The sequence below is a fragment of the Lygodium microphyllum genome, chromosome 8 (assembly GCF_053477565.2).
Source record: "Lygodium microphyllum isolate KBCC chromosome 8, Lygodium_microphyllum_v1.1.10, whole genome shotgun sequence".
NCBI lineage: Eukaryota > Viridiplantae > Streptophyta > Polypodiopsida > Schizaeales > Lygodiaceae > Lygodium > Lygodium microphyllum.
Window position 1 is genome coordinate 109,037,742 of NC_141142.1, and position 20,430 is coordinate 109,058,171.

General features: G+C 41.8%; 1 protein-coding gene across 1 annotated transcript; it reads left to right on the forward strand.

The window, feature by feature from the left end:
- Positions 1-231: 231 nt before the first annotated feature.
- LOC148032723 (uncharacterized) lies at positions 232-14,670 on the forward strand. Its single transcript, XM_087683377.1, has 2 exons — positions 232-898; positions 14,290-14,670. The coding sequence occupies exon 1, from the start codon at positions 447-449 to the stop codon at positions 873-875; it is 429 nt and encodes a 142-aa protein (XP_087539503.1). The 5' UTR covers positions 232-446; the 3' UTR covers positions 876-898; positions 14,290-14,670.
- Positions 14,671-20,430: the final 5,760 nt, after the last annotated feature.

The following is a 20,430-nucleotide window of genomic DNA, read 5'->3' on the forward strand; positions in this document are numbered from 1 at the left end:
AGAGAGAGAGAGAGAGAGAGAGAGAGAGAAGATGGAAATGATAGAGTGAAAAAGAAATGAGAGACAAGAGAGAGAAAAAAAAGAGCGGAGAAAAAGAGAGGGAATAGAAAAGAAAGAGAGAGAGAGAGAGAGAGAGAGAGAGAGAGCTTATGAGACAAGACAAATAAACACACGTATATCAATCACACACATATATACATATAGAGTTAGCTACTTTGTGACTCACGAGTCACGAGTCACGACCCATGAACCTTCTCACCACATGTTTGGTGCAAGCACCCTGGAGCGGGGCGAATCTTGATGTCATTAACAAACTTTAGGGGGAGTTTCGGTAATATTATCATTATTGTTCCTCACATAGGCCCGGGGAGAGCAGAGGATAAGGCCATGCAGGATGCATCATCACCCCCCAAAAAGAGCAAGCAGATCCTGTGAGCCCTTGAGATATGAATGAGCCCAGGGGCCCCTCTGTTTCTGTTCCTTCCTTGGCTTCAAGCTCAGTATGGACTGGGCCCGCACAACCCCGTGGCGATTTTCTGCTTCCTGTAGCCAAGTTCTGGGAGGATATGCAGACCCCCAAGAAGAAGAAGAAGAGGAAGAAGGCCCCATGGTTCCATCTGGAGGAACGTGGTAAGCAGTTGGATCTGGGCCCCGGGGGCGGTGCAGGAATTGGGTGCGGTGCAGGTGTCGGCGTGGGTTTGATAGGCGGGGCTGGCGTTGGAGCTTGGCCCTGGAACCATCTGAGGGTGGTCTTTGGTGTTGGGTTCGGTTGTGGCATTGGAATTGGGTACGGGTTCGGCCATGGCATCGGAGTCTTGTGGGATCGCCAGCCTCCAAAGTCTACAGATGACAAGCATGTAATCATTGAAATCTGATTGACTTTGCCCATTTGGACAAGGTACATACCTCATCCCTCACGCCTGATTTCGGCAGGCTGATGAATGATTCACCTTTCACGTGCACTTTAGGATTATTTTCTCAATTTTGAACCTGTTCTAAGTATAGAGGGATCTGAAACCAGTGTGCAGTTCCCAGCCATTTCTCACAACTGAGGGTTTCGAAGATGTGCATGAAATGGCAAACATTGGTTTTCCCGTTTATCTATTTTCTCAATTTCCAAAAAAGGCAATTCTCTCTGGTGTGCACGCTGGAGTAACAATTCTTATCATGACATATGTGGCCTCTCTAATAGACATAATTTAATGATAAATCATGGCTCTAAATCGTGATCAATGTGACAATTGGTCCTTGGTTCATGGTGATAGGGACATGCAAAGACTGTGGTTAGGCTAGACTAGGTTTTTTGAGTTTACAATGGTGGTATCCTTGTAACTCGATCTCAGTTATACATACAGGTTTTATTGTGTAATGGTATGTTTGTTACTATAGTGCATTTAAGCTTAGATTAGAAGAGTCAATAATTACTAACATAAAGTTTGTCTAAGCCACTCTTGCTAAAACAAGTTTCCAATTGGATAGACATTTGTGATGACTATGGGACAAGCATATTGCACATCAATGCTTAAAGCACTTGGTTTTGATAGCTTGCTTGGAAACGACTTCTACAATGAGGCAATTGCTTGAAGGGACATGATCATGTTTCTGGTAGAGGCTACGACTAAAATAAAGTACTAGATACTTTGGTGCAATAGCTTAGATAATTTAAAGTCTTTTTTTATAGTAGGGTGTATAGGAAGCAACAACCGAGTTTGATGACCAATGTTGACTAGGATAGAGTCCAAAAGGTCGAAACATATCTCAACAGATGTAATGAGAAAGTGCCTTCTTTTAGGCATTGGAGTCCCAAACTTGTCAAGATGTTGAGCTGTCCACCTGAGGTGTGTACATACAACTGGGGGTCAGCTTTGGAACTCCGATACCCTAATTGCGCTTGGAGAAACGATCCAATCTTCTCATTCCAAGCACAGGGAGCCTGCTTAAGGCTGTAGAGAGCTTTCCGCAATGTGCACACCTTACCATGAGAAGAACCGTAGCCTGGAGGCTGCTCAACATAGATCTCCTTCTACAACTCTCCATTCAAGAAGGTAGACTTCACATCCAGCTGATAAACCAGCCATCTCCTATGACTAGCCAAGGCAAGAACTACACGAATAGTGGCCATCCGAGCTATACGGATAAAAGTATCACGGAAATCAATGCCTGGGCGCTGTGCAAAACCTTTAGCAACAAGGCGGGCCTTGTGCTTGTCCAACGTGCCATCACTGCGGTACTTGGTCTTGAAAACCCATTTGACACCAATGATATTCTTATGAGGAGGCTTTGGCACAAGATACCAAGTGCCATTCCTCTCAATTGACTCGAGCTTCTACTCCATCGCTTTTCGCCAATGATCATGCTGTAAAGCTTCCTTCACGGAAGTGGGCTCCTGATTCTACATGACACAAGTCATCAAACAATAATTAGTGTAAACAAGCTTAGTGTGGTGTGCTTGGTTTCTCCAAGAATGTTGCGGGCCATCTTATAGTTGCCACTCCTTAGGGACCTCAATCCCTGCATCACGAAGAGTGTCATGAGTCCAACAAGGAGGAGGCCGGATCTCGCCTCGTTGCTCTTCGTTTGCTGAAGTTTCTGGAAGGTCCATCGACTGTAGGGGAGCAATTGGCGAATCTGGTGGCTGGGAACTAAGCCCCTCATTCGAAGAAGAGTCCTCAAGAGGCACAGGCTCCACAGGAGTAGCTGTTGGGGCCCAGGATCTCCAAGAACAAGGTATTCCTCACCCCCCTTTATGGCTAGAACCTCCACAAACTGAACGTCGTGGCTCGTGTAGACATCCCGCTTAACAGGATCATATAATCGGTAGCCTTGAGAATGCGAGCTATAGCCCACAAACACCTATCTTTTGGAAGCCACTTGAAATTTGTCACGGTATGTCTTTGGGATGTGAACATAAAGCATCACACCCAAAAACCTTGAAATAAGAAACATTTAGCTTGGACCTAAAGTACGCCTCATGAGAAGCCATATCTACAACAACGGAAGTAGGGGAACGATTAAGGATGTGAACTACAGTAGCCATAGCCTCAGCCATAGACACCGAGGGGTCTGACGATGCTCCATCATGGTACGGGCCATCTCGATCACATTGCGATTCTTTTGCTCCAAGATGCCATTCTCCTAAGGGGTGATCGTATTGGCAAACTCTTGGTGAATACCATGACCTGCACAAAAATGAAAAAACCCATTAGAAACAAATTCTTTGCCCTTATTTGATCATAAGGTCTTCAGCTTTCGGCCCAATCGGTTCTCCTCAAAGAGCAATCAATTCTTAACGTTGGAGAAAGCCTCCGACTTCAGCTTCAAGAAGTAAGCCTAGGTCATCTTGTTGTAATCATCCACATATAGCATGAAATACAAGCTCCCTCTAAGGGACTCCGTCCTCATCTGTCCACAAAGATCAGTAGAAACAAGCTCCAAGGTTGCTCATTTGTTGCCTGGTGGCCTACCAAGACTATGGAGGTGATGGCTATTTTACCTTGGGAGTGCAAAGGGCCATCTTACTACCTAGAGAGGGCAAGGCATCGGACAACGGGTGCACGTTGGCTGTTCAATGGCCCACCAAAACCTACAAATGTGATGAAACTACTTTGAACTATAGTTCAAGAAAAATGGTATCTATGTTCACGTGAAAAATAAGAGATGTTCGGATCCAATATCAAATAAGTCCTAATTACCCATCCAGGGTGTTGGTGACAAGGAAATATGTAGAGGTTGTCAGAGTGTAGCGATGCGGAAGCGTAGGACAAAGACTGAGAGAGAGTGAAGACAGAGAGAAGAGAGAGAGAGAAAAGGAGAGTGTAAACGCAGAAAATCTGCTATGTAGTATGCTGTATAAGAGTGCAGAAATACACAAAGGGGGCAGAGGAAATATCTGCGTATGTATCCGACTTGATGACCTTGATCTCCATCAGCCCGAGCATAGTCTATCTCAACCAACAGATCTCAAGATCAGAATCTGAAATCACTGAATAATGTGTCAACAATGTGCTGGAGGACTGCTTTATAAAGCAGAAATAAAGGGCATAAAAATAACCAGGTTGGCTGCATTAAATGCAGCCGACTGCAATAAAATAATGCCAGATAACTGTCCAATTGTACTGCAGGCTGCCACGTGGCACCTACGCAGTCTACTGACGTGGCACTGTACTATGCTTGCTGTTGACGTGGCTTCTGCCCTCTGCCGTACTGCCGTACTGCTGTACCAAACCCTAACTGTGCAGAAACCCTAACACAGCCTGTCCAGGGGATGACTCTATCGCTAACACCCCATCTCAGATCCTGGACGAGGCATTAGATTGAGGGATTTGGAATGCTGCCGAAGAAGAGCCCAGGGAAGCGCCTTCGTAAACAAATTTGCAAGATTATCCTCCATCTTGCAATACTCCACATCAATGGTCCCATCCAGAAGCTTCTCCCAAATGAAGTGAAACTGGATTTCAATATGCTTCGTCCGGGCATGGAATACAGGATTCCGTACCAAGGCAATGCAACTCTCATTGTCGCACTGCAGAAGAGTAGGATGAGTTTGGGGGCAGCCAAGCTCCTCCAACAATCTCCGAAGTCACACAATCTCACATGTGGTGGAAGAGGCAGCGCGATACTCCGTCTCAGTAGAAGAAAGGGCTACCGTGGGCTCCTTCTTGCTACTCCAAGAGAACACCTATACCCAAGGTAAAACAATAGCCTGTAGTAGACCGTCGGTGGTCTACATCGCCAGCCCAATCCGAGTCACTCCAACCTGCAAGAACCAGATCTGAAGCATCTGAACCTGCAGGATAAGAAATCCCTAAGTCAGAGGTTCCCCTCAAATACCAAAGAATCCTCAGGGCAGCCTGCCAATGCACATGTTTGGGTTCAGTCATGAATCCTGCCAAAAGACCCACAACAAAACAAAGATCAACACGAGTGTTGAGAAGCCAAATCAAGGATCCAATCAATTGACGGTAGCGTGAAGCATCCATCACGGGAGAATCTGAGTGTGATGTGGCCTTCCGATTCGGATCCATAGGAGTAGTAATGGGCCGACAAGTCTCCATCTCAAAAGTCACCAAGAGCTTCTGAATGTACCTCTGCTGAGAGATGAAAATTCCTCTCTGAGATTGATAAATCTTGTGACCCAAGAAGAAATGAAGAAGCCCCAAATCCGTCATCTCAAATGCCTGATGTAAAGCTGTATTGGTCTCTCGGACCTTCTGTGCATGATTCCTTGTCAGAATCAAATCATCAATATATAACTCAAACAACACACGACCAACCTCGGAAGTGTGCACTTAAAGCTGCGGATCGGCCTAGGCACATACAAAATAATAAATGTTTGTCAAGTGCTTTAATAAATAAGCGCACCTAAATAAATGTTGACGCCATGCCTGTAAGATGCGTGCCCATCAAAAATAATAATTATTCTAGATAATTTGAATACACGCCATCGCTCGTGCTTTCCAACGCCACCACTGCCTGCTCTACACATTAACTGAAGCATTGACAATTGTTAGAAAATAATAAGATAAAACCCACAAAAGTGAATACCTACTAGCAGTCTTTAGCTACAAAATAGAACACATAAACTCTCTAGGATCGCGTTTTTTAAAAAGTTGGATACTTATGGAGATGACTCATTGTGCTTATGGGGCTGTTTAAGTAAAGCTAATGCATTTTTAGCTAAACATCACGCTCCCTCTCTGGCATTGGAGAGTTATTAGGGATATTACTAGCACTAGAAAGCAATAGAGAGAGGGGCAGCCATACCCTTTCCCTTCTCACTAGAAGATGAACCCTTTCATGCCTTGGCCTTTGCCTTGACCAAAGGATTTGGCAACTCCTTGCTTTTCAGCATACAATGAGTAATCTCCATAAGTATCCAACTTTACCTTTTAGCAACACCATTTGTTGAGGTGTCATTCTAACAATGGCTTGATGCGTAATGCCATTGTCAAGCAAATATGTCTCAAAAGCACGAGACATGTACTCCTGCTCTCTATCCATGTGAAGTGTCTGTACCTTGAAGCTAGTTTTAGCCTCAAGCTTTGCAACAATATGTTTGAAATGCATAAACACATCTGATTTTGCTTTTAGCCCATACACCCATGTATACCAAGAGTAGTCATTAATAAAGGTGACAAAATAAAGGTGACCCCCAAGTACACGTATCCTCGTGGGACCGTAGATATTGGAGTGAATAAGCTATATTTTATGGACAACACACAATGCACCATCGTTCTTGAAAGTAAACCTGTACATTGTGCCCAAAATACATCCCTCACGTTCATGGGGAGGTGGGTTCTCCACCGGAGGCAATGCATTTACCATTTGACACCTTTGAAGGATCATTGGACTATTAAAACTCGTATGTCCATAGGGGGCATTGCATTTTGCATTATGTGTGAAAGAAAAGTAATTGCCAAAGCATAATGAGAGTGTTTCTCATAAGTGTCCAACAAAAAGAGACCCTTATACAAGGTGCCGGATAGCCTGAGTGCATAATCCATCTCTTCATCTTTGACAATACATTTGTCATATTCAAAGATGACTTGAAAGCCATGTTTATTAAAAGTAGATATAGGCAACAAATTCTGTGTAATGTCATGCACAAATAAAATATCTAGAAGCATGAAATTGAAATCATCTGTAGTAGCAATCGTGATTGAACCAACACCACATGTCAAAAATAACCAGTATGCTTTGAAACCATGTCAAAAGCGACAATGCAAAGAGACAGTAGGGTTTGTGGGGAGTAACATAGAGTGTGTATGGCAAACATTGAGAGAGAAAAGAAACTCAGAAACACAAAAAGGACGCGATGATGATACATTAAATCATGCTATGAGAAGAAAAACTGATATAGTAGAGCCGAAGCTCAAAAGATAATTGCATTGTCCTGCCTGAATGAGGCAGTAGCACTTGTGGGAAATCTGCACAATGAAGGGAGCGAAATCAGTCTTCTGGAAAGTAGGCTATCGAAGCAATGACTCGAAGGTGAAGGACAGTTATTGAGGGAGTGAACCGCAATCCTTTGATGCCGTTGGAGATGTGGAAGATGGTCACCAGTTGTCAAGGGAGTGAACCATAATCCTTTGATGTCAGGGAATGACTTGGGCAGCAAAACGCAAATCCCAAAGTGTTGGAGTTGTCAAACGCAGGGAAAGCAGCCAAGGTATTGACAGCAAGTGGATAATGATGACACCAGATGATCGAGAATGAGCTGGGATGCTAAAACGTAGGTCACAACAGCCTTTGTGATAGATGAGTGATGCCAAGTGATGGAGGAGAAGCTAGGCTGCAAAAACGCAGATCCCAGCAGCCCTTGTGATAACACCAGGTGATAGAGGAGGAGCTAGGCTGCAAAAAAGTAGGTCCCAGCAGCCCTTGTGATAAAGGAGTGATGCCAGGTGATGGAGGAGGAGCGAGGCTGCAAAAACGCAAGTCCCAGCAGCCCCTATGATGGATGAGTGATGAAATCACTGATGCTTGATGATGGAGACTGTTGCAAGAGGCTAGGATGTTGATACCAACTTGGAGATGATTGTTGGGTGTAAAGGCCCTTTTGCTACTCCCGTATATATATTTACTTGTACATGTGAACACACCCTTGTGGGTGTAAGTGTACCGTATCCTAAGTATAAATACATTCTTTTATTCTTTGTGTGTACCACATTGGTACACACCCATCTCTCGAGTCTCCATTCTCCGCCCTCTCTCTATTGCTTAATACACCTCCTTTGACGCACACACTAGCTGAGCACTTCCGCTCACCCTTCAAACCGGTATCAGAGCTACAGCAAGAATGTGCGTGCTTCTCGAGGGCGGTACGGGCCAGTCTCTATGTGTGTGTGAGGAAATAGGCAGTCGAGACCAGTCGGTGGTCAGTTTGACCGGCCGACGTGAGGCGCAAGTGCTGCAAGCGGATTCAGGCAGTCGATAGGTCACGCTTGACAAGACGGCACCAGCAGCTGACCAGATGCAGGCTATGAACAGCAGTGGGCATCACATTTCCACAGGAGGCAACTAGTGGTGCACGTGATGGGCGATAGGCGATACATGACAGGTCAACGGTTGGTTGATTCGACACATTTCAACCATTTTTTGATAGATTTTTAATTATTTCCTGCAAGCAGGCCCCCTACTCATTGATGGGGGTTCACATGCGTAAGCACAAGGGCTCAGATTTGTACCAGAAAATTTGGGGCTTTTCCCAGATTTGATACTGTTTATGTGGAACAGTGAAATCTGACCCAGAAATTGCAGAGCCAATTTCACTGTAATTTGTTTGTGTTTGACACTTGGAATGATGTATTAATGCAATTGGGGCAGATTTATTGCAAAATTTTTGGGGCTTTTCACATTGGTGATGCATTTTGAGCTGATCTGTGCTTTGACAGTGAACTTACAACAGATTCACTGCCGACTAGGAGAATTTTGGACTTGGGATGTATCAAATGTTGTAAAAGGGCAGCTTCTCTTGGTACATGTATTGCTGAATGCTCATTATGCAGTGAATCAATGGTACATACAACACTTGGGTTATTGCATTTGGGCGTTACAGTGATGTATTATTGAAGTGGGAGCTGTCATTTATGCATATGTATCAGATTTCGTTCATGTACATGTTGTAATCAGCTCTTGGGACTAAAAGTGCTGCAAAATATCTGCTTCTTGGACACCTTGGGAAGTAGAAGTGTGTGTATTTGCTGTTATATTTAGTAACCTTGCTATTGGCTGAAAGTATTCATCATTTTATTCCAGTCTTTTATTTCTCAAAATGGCTCGCAGTGCATCTACATCTGACACAAAGAATCCTTTTGAGATTCGTAAATTTGACGGCAATATCTTTGATCTTTGGAAAGATCGTATGCAGGGTATACTTTTTTTGAAGGATTGTGATGATGCTTTGGCAGAACATAAGGCTATTGCTTTGTTAGATGAGGATTGGGCTAAAGTGAATAAGAAAACCATTAGGTACATCAAAATGGCAGTCACTAATGATATCTTGGTTGATATCAAGAGACTCACTATTGCTTATGTAGTTTGGGAGAAACTTAAGGCTACGTATGAGAATACATGTTAACCCCAACACGAAGAAAGCAAAAGGAAATAAAAAAGACGCAGAGAAAAGGCGGAAAAAAGGTAGCTCGACTGAAGAAAGAAGAGGAGAAAAGGCCAAAAACGCAAGGGCAACCTTAAAAAGTCCAAGGCAAATGCAAAAGGGGAAATGTGCATTTTAAAATACAAATGCGCACCCTGAAATCTTGTAAAAGAGTGCTAGGCGGTGGAAAATCCGGAAAGCTAAAACAGAAGACAAAGACAAAGGCCAAGGCAAAGAGAAACGGAAGACAAAGGCGCACAAGGAAAAGCGCAAGTCAAAACTTTTGTAAAAGAGCGCAAGCGCATCATGGTTTAATTCAAGGAGCGCCGGGCTCTCACTCGTGCAATTTGTAAATGTAGACGGGTGGTGGAAAGGAAGCTAGGAAGATAGAAGGACAATGGGAAAAAAGACCTAAGCTACGGCCGGCCATGTAAAAAAGGGGATGACCGTCCAAAAGGGATTTAGGGTTTTGTATATAAAGTTGAAAAGTGAATGAGAAGCTCATTCTTCTGTGTGGCAAAAAGTGGCTCTCTTCTTCTCCTTCTTGTTCTTGCTTGCTTGAGCTTGTGCTTGAGAGAGGGAGTATGAGATTGTGAGGGAGTGAGTGTGTGAGGGTGAGGGATCAAGAGGGTGAAGCTCTCCATCTTCTCCTCTCTCATTCTCTTCTCTTCTCTTCTCTTCTCTTGCTCGCGGTGATGGAGCTTGGAGCGTGGAGCTTGAGGATGGAGCTTGCTTGAAGCTTGCACTTGGATCGTGGAGCTACCGGAGTGCGTGGGAGAGGAGGTACTCGAACGGCATGGATGTAAGCTCACTACACCCGTAGATATGGATGGCGCATCGGCTATGTGAGAGGTAGCCATTAGTGCTCGGCTTGGAACGCTTGAAACAATAAGCGGTCCGTGGGTCTTGGCGGTTGAGCGAAAGCTCCCACATTTTGGTTCCGTTGCCGGGACCAACGGATTCAAGCCTTGAGCGCTTGCGGACTTCGAATCGAGCATCGAAGTAAGGGCTTTTCCCGAACCGGTGCTTGAAATAGGTAGGAAGTGAGGGGGTTGAAGATGGTATATTCGATCTCCTTGGCAAGTAGGTTTTTTGCTTTTTTAAGATTTATGTTGTGAGATGGAGTAGTGTAGGTATTTACTTTGTGAATTGGATGCATTAGAGTAGGAGAAAACAAAGAAAAACAAAGAAAATAAGCATTAGGGTGTACTGTTGCAAAATAGGGTAAAACAGGGCAAAAATCGTGCAAAAAATGGTAAAAAGCTTGCTTGTGATGCCTAAGATCGGCAAGTGAGTGATTGCGTAGCATGAAACTCCACACGGGATTGTGTCACGAGGACGTGAAATTTTAAGACACTTTAGTCTTGTTGATAACATTTGATTAAGTTATCAATCAAATGTGCAAGGTTATTTAGTACGTGATACACATGGCTGTTATTTCATGGTAATAAGTCAAGGACCGCGAGGATTCAATGGGTGTCAAAGGCAAAAGTTGTGATAAGTTATGCCAACTAGACTTTGGGGCTTAGCTGGTGTTAGTTTTGACCCTAGGACAATTATTTGACCAATAAGTGCATGGTGGTGACACTAGGGACTAACATGAATTAATTAATTAATGCTAGTCTAAGGGTCAATAAACGTTGGGGACCACTCCAAGTTGCAAATGGCCTAGCTAATTTAATTATGGATAGACACATTTAATTTTGGGTAGGATCAGAAGTGTTGAAATTAAATTTTAGAATTTATTAAATTTTAAAATTAATAAAATGACTGGATAATGCTGAAAAATGGATTTAGAAGGTTGCCACTTGGCAAAAATGCCCATGCAAATTGAGAAAACGTGTTTGGAGGATTGGGTCTCAGTCATTCAATTAGTTTTACAGCTTGAGGGGGAGAGAGAGAGAGAGAGAGAGAGAGAGAGAGAGAGAGAGAGAGAGAGAGAGAGAGAGAGAGAGCTGCTAGTCCATTTTCTGATCAGAGAACAACAATTTGTTGCAAAAGATAGCCATCTGGGGGCCTCAGTAGGTAGTGGACAGCAAGGAGTCACCTTCCAGGGGTTGGCAGCAACATTGCTGATTAGATGATAATATTTTGGAGGTGTTTGGCAGTAGATGACTGCATTAAATGCAGGCTGGAGCAAGCACGAGGCAAAATTTAGGGTTTTCTTGCGAAGAAAATCAGATTTTGCTCTCATCTTGGCTTTCTCTCACCTTCTCCAACCTATTCTTAGGAGATCTTAGCATTTCTCAGTCAAATTTGGTGGATAGCAGAGAGATCTTTGTTGTAAACCCTAAATTTTTGCAGAAATTAGGGTTTGACAGCCACCTCAAGGACTTGTAACAATTGATGAAGGCATTGTATACTGAATTTAGCAACTGAAATTTGTGTAATTATAAGGGAATTCAAATGCCAGCCCATTCCTTGTAATTTGGGCAGCATTTGGCAAGTTGGAGGTTCCATTCGTGGAAGTCTCGGGTGAAAAATCAAGGGGCAATTGGCCCAAAAATATTGTTGATTGTTACTATAGCAAAGAGGATTTTGGAATAGCAAAGGAGATTGTAAATCTTAGCTTGTATTCATTCCATTAGTAATCAAGTTAAAGAAATACCGAAAGGGGCGTCAGTTTTGGGGCCAATAGGGTGTCCAATGTCCAAGATTATCAAGGTAATTTGTGCATTTTAAGTTATGTTCATTTGTTGATTGCGGTAATTAAGTGCTTAGTCGAGGAATTACTACTCTTTCCATGAAGAAAGGTTGGTTTCAGACAGTTTGTGCCATCAAGTTTTTCCTCTTGAGGGAGCACACGAAGGATGTTGCTGTGATCATTATGCCCTTGATGTGCCATGTTGTTAATGATGCACACAAAACAACAGCCAAATACTTCAATGCTAATGTATAGAATGTACTCTGCCGAGTATCAAAAATCCCCCATGGGATTAGAATGCAAGTACCAAACTATCATAAATCTTGCCAAATTCGCCCAATGCGCACAAATCAGCACTTAGCTTGCAAATGATAGCAATGCATTGTTGTACCACACTTGCTTCGAACCTTAGGCGAAGTAGCACCTGTTGTGGCTGCTTGAACGGAATCTGCTTGAGAGCTGCTCTAATGCCAAATATGAGAAAACGCACCAGCTATGGAGGAGAGAAAAACAAGAGACAGTGACAGTGAGTGAGCTGAAGCAAGAGAGTAGAGTGTACTTGCTGAACTGAAAGATAGAGCAAAACTATAACACTAAGCTAGGTCAAGGGTTGACCTAGCCAGCCTTCCACCAACTAACTAGAGTTAGGCTAACTTACTCTAGTCCCTAGTGTCACTACCTTCATGTCAAAGACACTAGGTGTACACACACACACACACACTACATTGACACTATTAAAGTGTCCACACACCACAAATTAAATGGGCACTGCCCAAAATTGGCCAATTCTAACAGTGATTTGGTCATTACGGGCAAGTTGGATAGTCAGTCGAACCTGCCACGTGACAGGTCGGTCAGGTGCAGCAGTTGGACAGCAATGCGCGTGAAGTAAGTGGGTGATGTGGTAGGCATGCATTGCACCTGCTATTGGATTAACTATTTAATCAATAAAATAGTCGTGCAAGGCTGGGAGGCTATCACAACAACTCTACCCATATTTCTCCTCTTGCTAATTTTCTACTATACCCTAATCTACAGATCAGATGAGCAAGGGCATTACCCGCCTGTCAACTATTCTTCATCGTCACAAGAGTATTTCATTCTCCTTCTGTATGTAGGACAAGCAACTACTTGCCTTGAGAATTGGCAGAACTATCCTAAAAGAATTAGCTGGGTCATTCTTTGGGGGCAATTTTTTTTTGCTAGATTGTATTTTTCCAGCTTGTAAAGTTGTCCTCACTAGTCATTTTTGATGACTAGTCCATAGTCCACAAACTTTCTATAACTGAAGCAACAGCAGCCATGACTTGAAAATTGACAGGATAAGATGCACACATGAACAAGGAAGAGAAACGGTAAATTTCAAATGGCACTGGTATCAATAATAGAGATCCTCAGCTTTGGGCTGTCCCTCAATAATAAATAGATAGCAACAAGCTTAAGACTTAACACTTCTCCCCCTTCAAAGCATGGCTATGCTCATCAATGTCACATATTCTTGAACTTGATTTTGACTTCTAAGTTGCCTCTGCCCTAGGACAAAGCTTTCGACTGCTTCACAATGCAGGACTCGGTAATATGATTTGATTGAGAACCAACTCAGGTTTGAATGGAAGTATACCTGGTGTTGTCCTATGGAACTGGACTTTCTAGTAGAATCTGTGACATATTCTCAGCATCTTTTTGATTGTTATACCTTTAATGGCTGTCAGAAATATGTGCATTTTGATACCCAAAGATAAGTTCAATTGTTTGGCTTCTTAGCTTAATAACAAACATCTGTAGTCCCAAAGGTAATGACCTAGTGGCTAGCACTTGGCTCATAATTGTGAGATGGAGGGTTCAAGTCTCGCTAGATGCATCACTTGGTTGGACACCTAGGTTCACATGGTGTGCTCCTGTAAGTCCATGCCCTTGAACACTCGGTTGGTCCTCCTTGGTAGGATCATTGAGGATGAGGGTCCTAGTGCAATGGAGCTCTTTTGTTCATTCAGCTTGTGAGCTATCCTGTTTGTGCATAGCAAAAATGCTAGCATGGATTTTGCCCGTGCTGTTGGCTAATATTAGGAGGGGAGGTGTCTCTTTAGTGGGCTTTCCAGTGTGTGCATGACAGCGTCTTATTTTAGAGGGGAAAAGACCAACCGCTGTAGTTTCAATGTGCTTGATACATTCAGTTACAGATTAGCATAATACATTGCTTTGATCTAGGGGAATATTTGCACTTTACTTTGACGACCATAATATTATCTTCTGCATATCTTGTAGGAATTCTATAGCTGATTGCAGCCTAACTTGCTTTGAACCTGATGATAATCTGTACCTTAAAGTAGTGGTTACTCATAGAAGCACGATCTGGTACCTTCTTGTAATTAGATTCCTCTTATGCCCCAATCATATGTGTCTTTGATTTTAGGTTCTTTTTACATGACCATCAACTGAAGATGGCCTGATGACAAACTCAGCTAAAGTTCAATTAGTTGTTTATGTTTACTATTAGCCAGGATTGCAGACTGTTGATGATTCTTTCCTGACTCTTTTGGTCAATCAGGGCAATTGGCAATCGGAAATGGAACAGGCTGTTCAGGACTTCATGTCGCAACCAATGACTGTGACTGCAAGTAACAGCTTGGTACACTGTTGGAGGTGGATACAAAAATAAGGGTAAACTAGATTTCTCAGCAATGAAAGCACATTACAATGGTCATCTGTTCAGGATACTTTGCAACGACCTCCAATTCTCTGGTGACAGTGCTGCTATTTACTAATGCAGTGAAGCTCCTTAAACAATTAATCAAAGCCTGTTGCAGGAACTTGTGCAGCTCATCACTGTGCAGTCTTTATTTGTACATTTCTTTGATTTATAACCTTAGCAAACTTATACATGAGAGTAAAGTACTTCTCTAAAAGTAAAAGGTGCATTTTTGGACTTTATTCAGTCTCCAGAGAAAAACTGTTGTGAGGTCAGCCACATTTTTGGTAACGAGACATTATATTATCGTACACTGGACCTTGTTTGGGCAAAATAAAGTAGGCATGAAAGCTGGATCGATCAGATTGTAAGGTTAGATCCCTCGTCTTATAGCAGGCTAGTGAGCTCGTATGATCTTCTTCATCCATCTAGCTTTGTTCGTGCTGCTCTATGACATGCTAGGGTTTCACTTACTGTACAGTTTGTATCAGGGATTCCCATGATTTGATTACAAAAATAACACGGTACCTATTGATGCATATAGTACAAATTATTTGTTGCTTAGGCTTATTATCTATTATTGGTCCAAAACAGCAAAAATACTACAGTTTCCTATAAAGAATGGGTCTAAACATGATTGTAAGACAATATTACTAAGTAAATGAAAGAATTAACGTTTCTATTTAAAGATATTCTTCACTAAAACAAAGCTTGAAGATTTAGAGATGCATCTAGGCTTTATATCCTCAATTATGTTCTATAGTCAAATCAACCATAGATAGCTTACAATAGAGATACTCTTCAAACACCTCACACGGTGGAAGAAGAGAGCATTCTTGGCCCAACTAGAGTGAGACCTATATCAACTGTTTCTGAGCCAGGATTCTAGAGAGGCTTGTAGGCTTTTCAAATAGCACTACCCGGCCACACCTATGACAACCACTACTACACGGGAAGAGTAGGCATCTAGTCTTTGTACTGTAGAGGTCAACCATCTCTGTCTGATCCACTTGATCCTTGTTTAGAGACCACTTTCTTTTATATGAGTAGGGTTCAAGAGCCATTGAAAAACTCAATAGAGGAGAGGCAAGGATTGTGGTGGACTAGTAGCCGAGTACCTGATTCATCCTAGAGATTTGGTGGTGGGATTCCTAGCTTATAGGTTTAACAAAACCATGTGTGAAGGTCTCCAGAGATGTGGGATCTTAGAGAACATGGATAGGTTGGATTTAGGAGAGGCTTCTCCACATTGGATCGTATCCTCACACTCAAGAGGGATTATTGAGGAGGGAAGGGCCCATGGCCGATGGACTTACTATTGCTTTGTGGAATTTTGCAAAGCCTTTGACACAGTACCAAGTGATATGTTGATACACATATTGCAAGCCATGGGAGTACCGAAAGAGCTCAGTTGGGGTATTTTGGTGGTATATGAGAGGGTTCTAGGCAGAGTTCGAACACTTAAGGGCCTTTCAACACTTATTCACTCCACCATTGAGGTAAAGGAGGGATGCCCCCTATCTCCAACATTATTTGTCTTGTACATTGATGGAATTGCTGATTATATCTCACAGGGAGAAGATAGAGGAGCTCCACTAGCTGGCACTTGAATACCTCTCCTACTATATGTAGATGACATTGTATTGATAGCTAACTCTCTGGAGGGACTATAGAGACACTTGTATGCATTACACTCCTATGCACTGCACAATGGGCTTTCCATGAACCTTGGTAAAACCAAGGTGATGGTATTTAATACTACACCATAGTGGGTTAGGAGATCAATACCTAAACTCACATATGGACAGGAGGAGTTGGAGTATGTGGATTCTTATACATACTTGGGAGTCTTATTCATGGGACCCACCTTTTGTATAGACACTAGATTGACTCATGGATACATAGCACTAGGTGGTTTGGAGAGGATGTGCCACAAGTACAATTCTAGGAACCTCATGTTGTGGCTCTTTGATACATTGGTCACATCCACACTACTCTATGGAGTACATATATGGGGGCCTAGTCTTGATCATTGCAGTAGATTAGGCGTGCACTTATGATGGATGGAGGTCGATGGAGAGACCCCTAGTGTCCATGATATCTAAGATGATTAGATGTAAAGCCTCAGTTCCACATGAGATCATCAAAAGCGGAGCTAGTGGCTACAACGATTGTGGTGGAGGCCCTAGTCCAATCAGTAACATACATAGATAGACTATGGGACCTACCTAGAGACAATTATGCACGGTTCGCTCTTGATTCCTCCATGCAGCTTGCAAGAGAGGGGGATACTTCATGTTGGTATGCACAAATGTCGGTATGGTTTAAGTTACATGGCTTTAGCATGGACAAATTACCCCCTTTTAGTACTCCCTTGATGCACCATCTCTTGATTTGAGTAGGTCAAAGATTCACACAATCATTAGGATAGATCTTACCTAGTTGGATATAAGCGGATATGGTTGATGCCAATGCAAGAGTTGGAGACATAGATGAACTTTTATTGTGAGCATTTTGCTTTCTTTACAACTGATGGATTTATTGTTCACGTGAGATACACAAACACCCACCTTTCACATGGGACTAGATGTACTATTGGTTAGGTGTGCACCTCCTCACATCAGTTAGAGATTGAGATTGGTAGATATAGATCCATCCCACTAGAGGAGTGCATATGCCAGATATGCAAGTTAGAGCTATAGATAGAGGAGCATTATGTTTGCCATTGCCTAGCTTATTATGAGGACAATGACCGTTTCCACACTGTGTTTAGAGATGCATTTGGACCACTATCTAGAGTCGTGGATTTTACCAACTAACGATGCCTTGGCCTCTTTCTCCTTAAGATATGACAACTCTGTGAGATGCTCCTCAAGGGTATAATTGCTCTAGGACATAGAGGCATTTCATTGAGGCAACTCATAGAATTCTTTGTGAGGGAGACTCAAGAGACCTCACTACAGTTACAACCCTAGTCCACATAGAAGACTCTCTTACAACCCACACACATACAAGGAGTACTAATTGATCGAGCTGTTTAGTTAAGCCAATCCAGATGTCCTAGGCCTTGATATAGATATCGATGACACCTGCATAGGCATATATAGGAGATTATCACATAGGCTAACTCTAGGCCCTCCATATCCACATGAGATTGTACCATTGTGAGCTCATTGTTACTAGATAGAGTTCTATGTGTTAGACATAGCTTTAGTTATTTTCTTTCTCTTTTTCTTTATGCTATATATTTTGCTCATATAATTGTACCATCATAAGCACATTTGTTTGTTATGGTCTCATAGGTCATTTTGGCCTTTTGTAGACATTAATATATCATATCATTTCTCCTTCCCTCCCTCCCTCCTTCCCTCCTTCTCCCCCCCCCCCCCCCCCCCCCTCTCTCTCTCTCTCTCTCTCTCTCTCTCCATATGATATCATATTTTAATGGTTGAACGTATGCACCCAATGTATAAATACTCTAAATTTTTTTGCAAATACACATACACTATTAAAAAAGAGTCAAATTTCTTTTTTTTATTGAACATTATGGGATGGGATAATAATTGTAATGGTTGTACAAGTTCATGCAAAAAGAAATGAAAAATATATATACACATACACTACATACATGCATACACTTGTGCAAACACATGCACACATGTATGCATATATGTAGACACGCTCATACACGTAAATATATATGAGAGGAAAAATGGAGAGAGAGAGAGAGAGAGAGAGAGAGAGAGAGAGAGAGAGAGAGAGGGAGGGAGGGAGGGAGGGAGGGAGGGAGGGAGGGAGGGAGAAGAAGAAGAAGAAGAAGAAGAAGAAGAAGAAGAAGAAGAAGAAATGGGCCATCAAAGTTATGTGACATTATTGGCTCAGTGTGTGAGGATAATATGCATGCCATGATAGGCTCAAGGTGAATAGAAATTATGATTAAATGTATTTTTCTTTGAGAAAATTGAAAAATGATCATAAAGTTTTGTTGGAGATATAGTTTAGACCCGATTAGGTTAATGTAGGTCTTTTGCTCCGCATACATTAGTGAGTGTCATATCCCCTTTTATTGCATTTTTATGCATTCAACATCATATCAGTCTAAGTTGCCAAAGCTTTCAAAGTTTGGAATATATTTTCTATATTGACCTCCCATGAACCCTCTTGCCACACAAAATGTGCTTTCAAACCCTAGTGCACAACATTGGGAGAACACTGACCCAAAGTACCATGACAATCTGGATACCAAGCGCCCAGTTTCTTCTTAAGGACAAGTGTCTAATGATGATGTGCATACAAGAGGGACATCTTTAAGCAATTCCACTTTTTCAAGGTGCTAATTTGTCCTAGGTGTTACATTTCTCCTCTCCATTGCTCTTTTGGAGTAGTTGATATAGTTTTAAGTCCTTCTTGGATCATCTTGATCACTTGCTTGCCTCATTCCATCAAGTATTTCCTTGTTGAGTGTTTCAAAGTCCTAATTCTACTCACATCTCAAAACTAATACATGTAACTTTCTAAAATTGAGCTAGTGGATTGTAAAATTGAGTATGCTATAGCTAATTTTGAACAAACCTAGCAAACTTATTTATGGACAATCCAAAGCATATAGTTCCTCATGACTTATTGGTGTGCTACATAACGCCTTAAGAGGGTTGGTCTTGTGTTTTATTCTAAAAAGCTATAACAACTTTCACTTATCTTGACTTCCCATTTTGATATGTCTATTATTATGTGGACTTCCAAGGAAGTAAAACATGACCAAAAGGTGATAGTTCATTTAATTTCAAGCTCTTGGATGCGTCTCTTCACACGAGACTCCAATATTACCCATGCTCCATTTGTACAGTCTCGTGAAAAGAGCCAAATTATAGATAGTCCAAATGATTAAAATCTCATATTATAGCTTATTTGATTAAGTGATTTAGCTCAATCACCATTTTCATTACATGAATGAAGTGATCAATATCTTGCTCTAATAGGAGTCTTGCAAATGCATCAATAACTTGCGAATACCCTAGCCAAAGCTCTTCAAGCACAATATGTAATGTTTTGGGTTTGATGAATTTGAAGGTGAGTGGCTACTTGAGTTGGCTCAACAAATGATGATGGCGCATTTATGTAATACTTATTATTATCTCATTTAAACAAAAAAATTGTTTTGATGCTTTTGATGGTGTCTATCTCGAGTTGGCTCAACTAATCATGATGGACTTATGCAATCCTTACAATTGCTTTCTTCAATATAACTTGGTCGAGCAATCTTAACAGGTGGCTAATAGGCATTGACCATTGTGACAAATAAACCAACCCAAGTCTACAACCTAGTGGTCACTCCAATGGTTGAACCCATACATGCAACTTGTATATTAGGATGTGGGAAATATCTTATTTTATAAACTATGCATGAATGCTTTTCATCCTAGGTTGAGTAGGACTTATGGAATTTTAACAATGTTTGCTTTATAAATTTGCAACAATAATTGTACATATGTGATGATGTATTTAGCTTCACAAACTTCTTTTGAGTCAAGCTTAGCAATACCACCATTGGAGGTGCAAATCAAGGACTAAAAGTAACCATCCAAGATCACACTCATATGCTCAATTCATTGAGCTACACATACATTTAAAAAAATCTCTAAAATTTGAATGGGCTTTAAGATGAAGGGAATCTTGAAACTTGGTGTAAATGTGACACCTTTTAATAGATAAATATTTGAATAAGAGAAATAGACAGGACATAAGGTTGCTTTTGTTTTTCTTAATTTTTGGTTCTTCGTTAAAATTTTTAAGAAGTTGTGGAGTTTTGCTTCCTTAAAACACATTTAATAAATTAATAACTCTAGCATGTTTTACATTAAGTCGACCTCTAAGTCCCTCATTTGAAGGTTTAGCCACTTACACAGTAACAATGCATTAAATATACCCAACAAGTCAATGAGTTGTAGCTCAATTGGTTGAGGTGGGTGGGTGTTCCTCATGATCTTTAGATTGGTTCCT

Excerpts from the sequence above, each read along its gene's own strand:
- LOC148032723 (XM_087683377.1), top strand. The coding sequence starts at position 447 with ATGAATGAGCCCAGGGGCCCCTCTGTTTCTGTTCCTTCCTTGGCTTCA.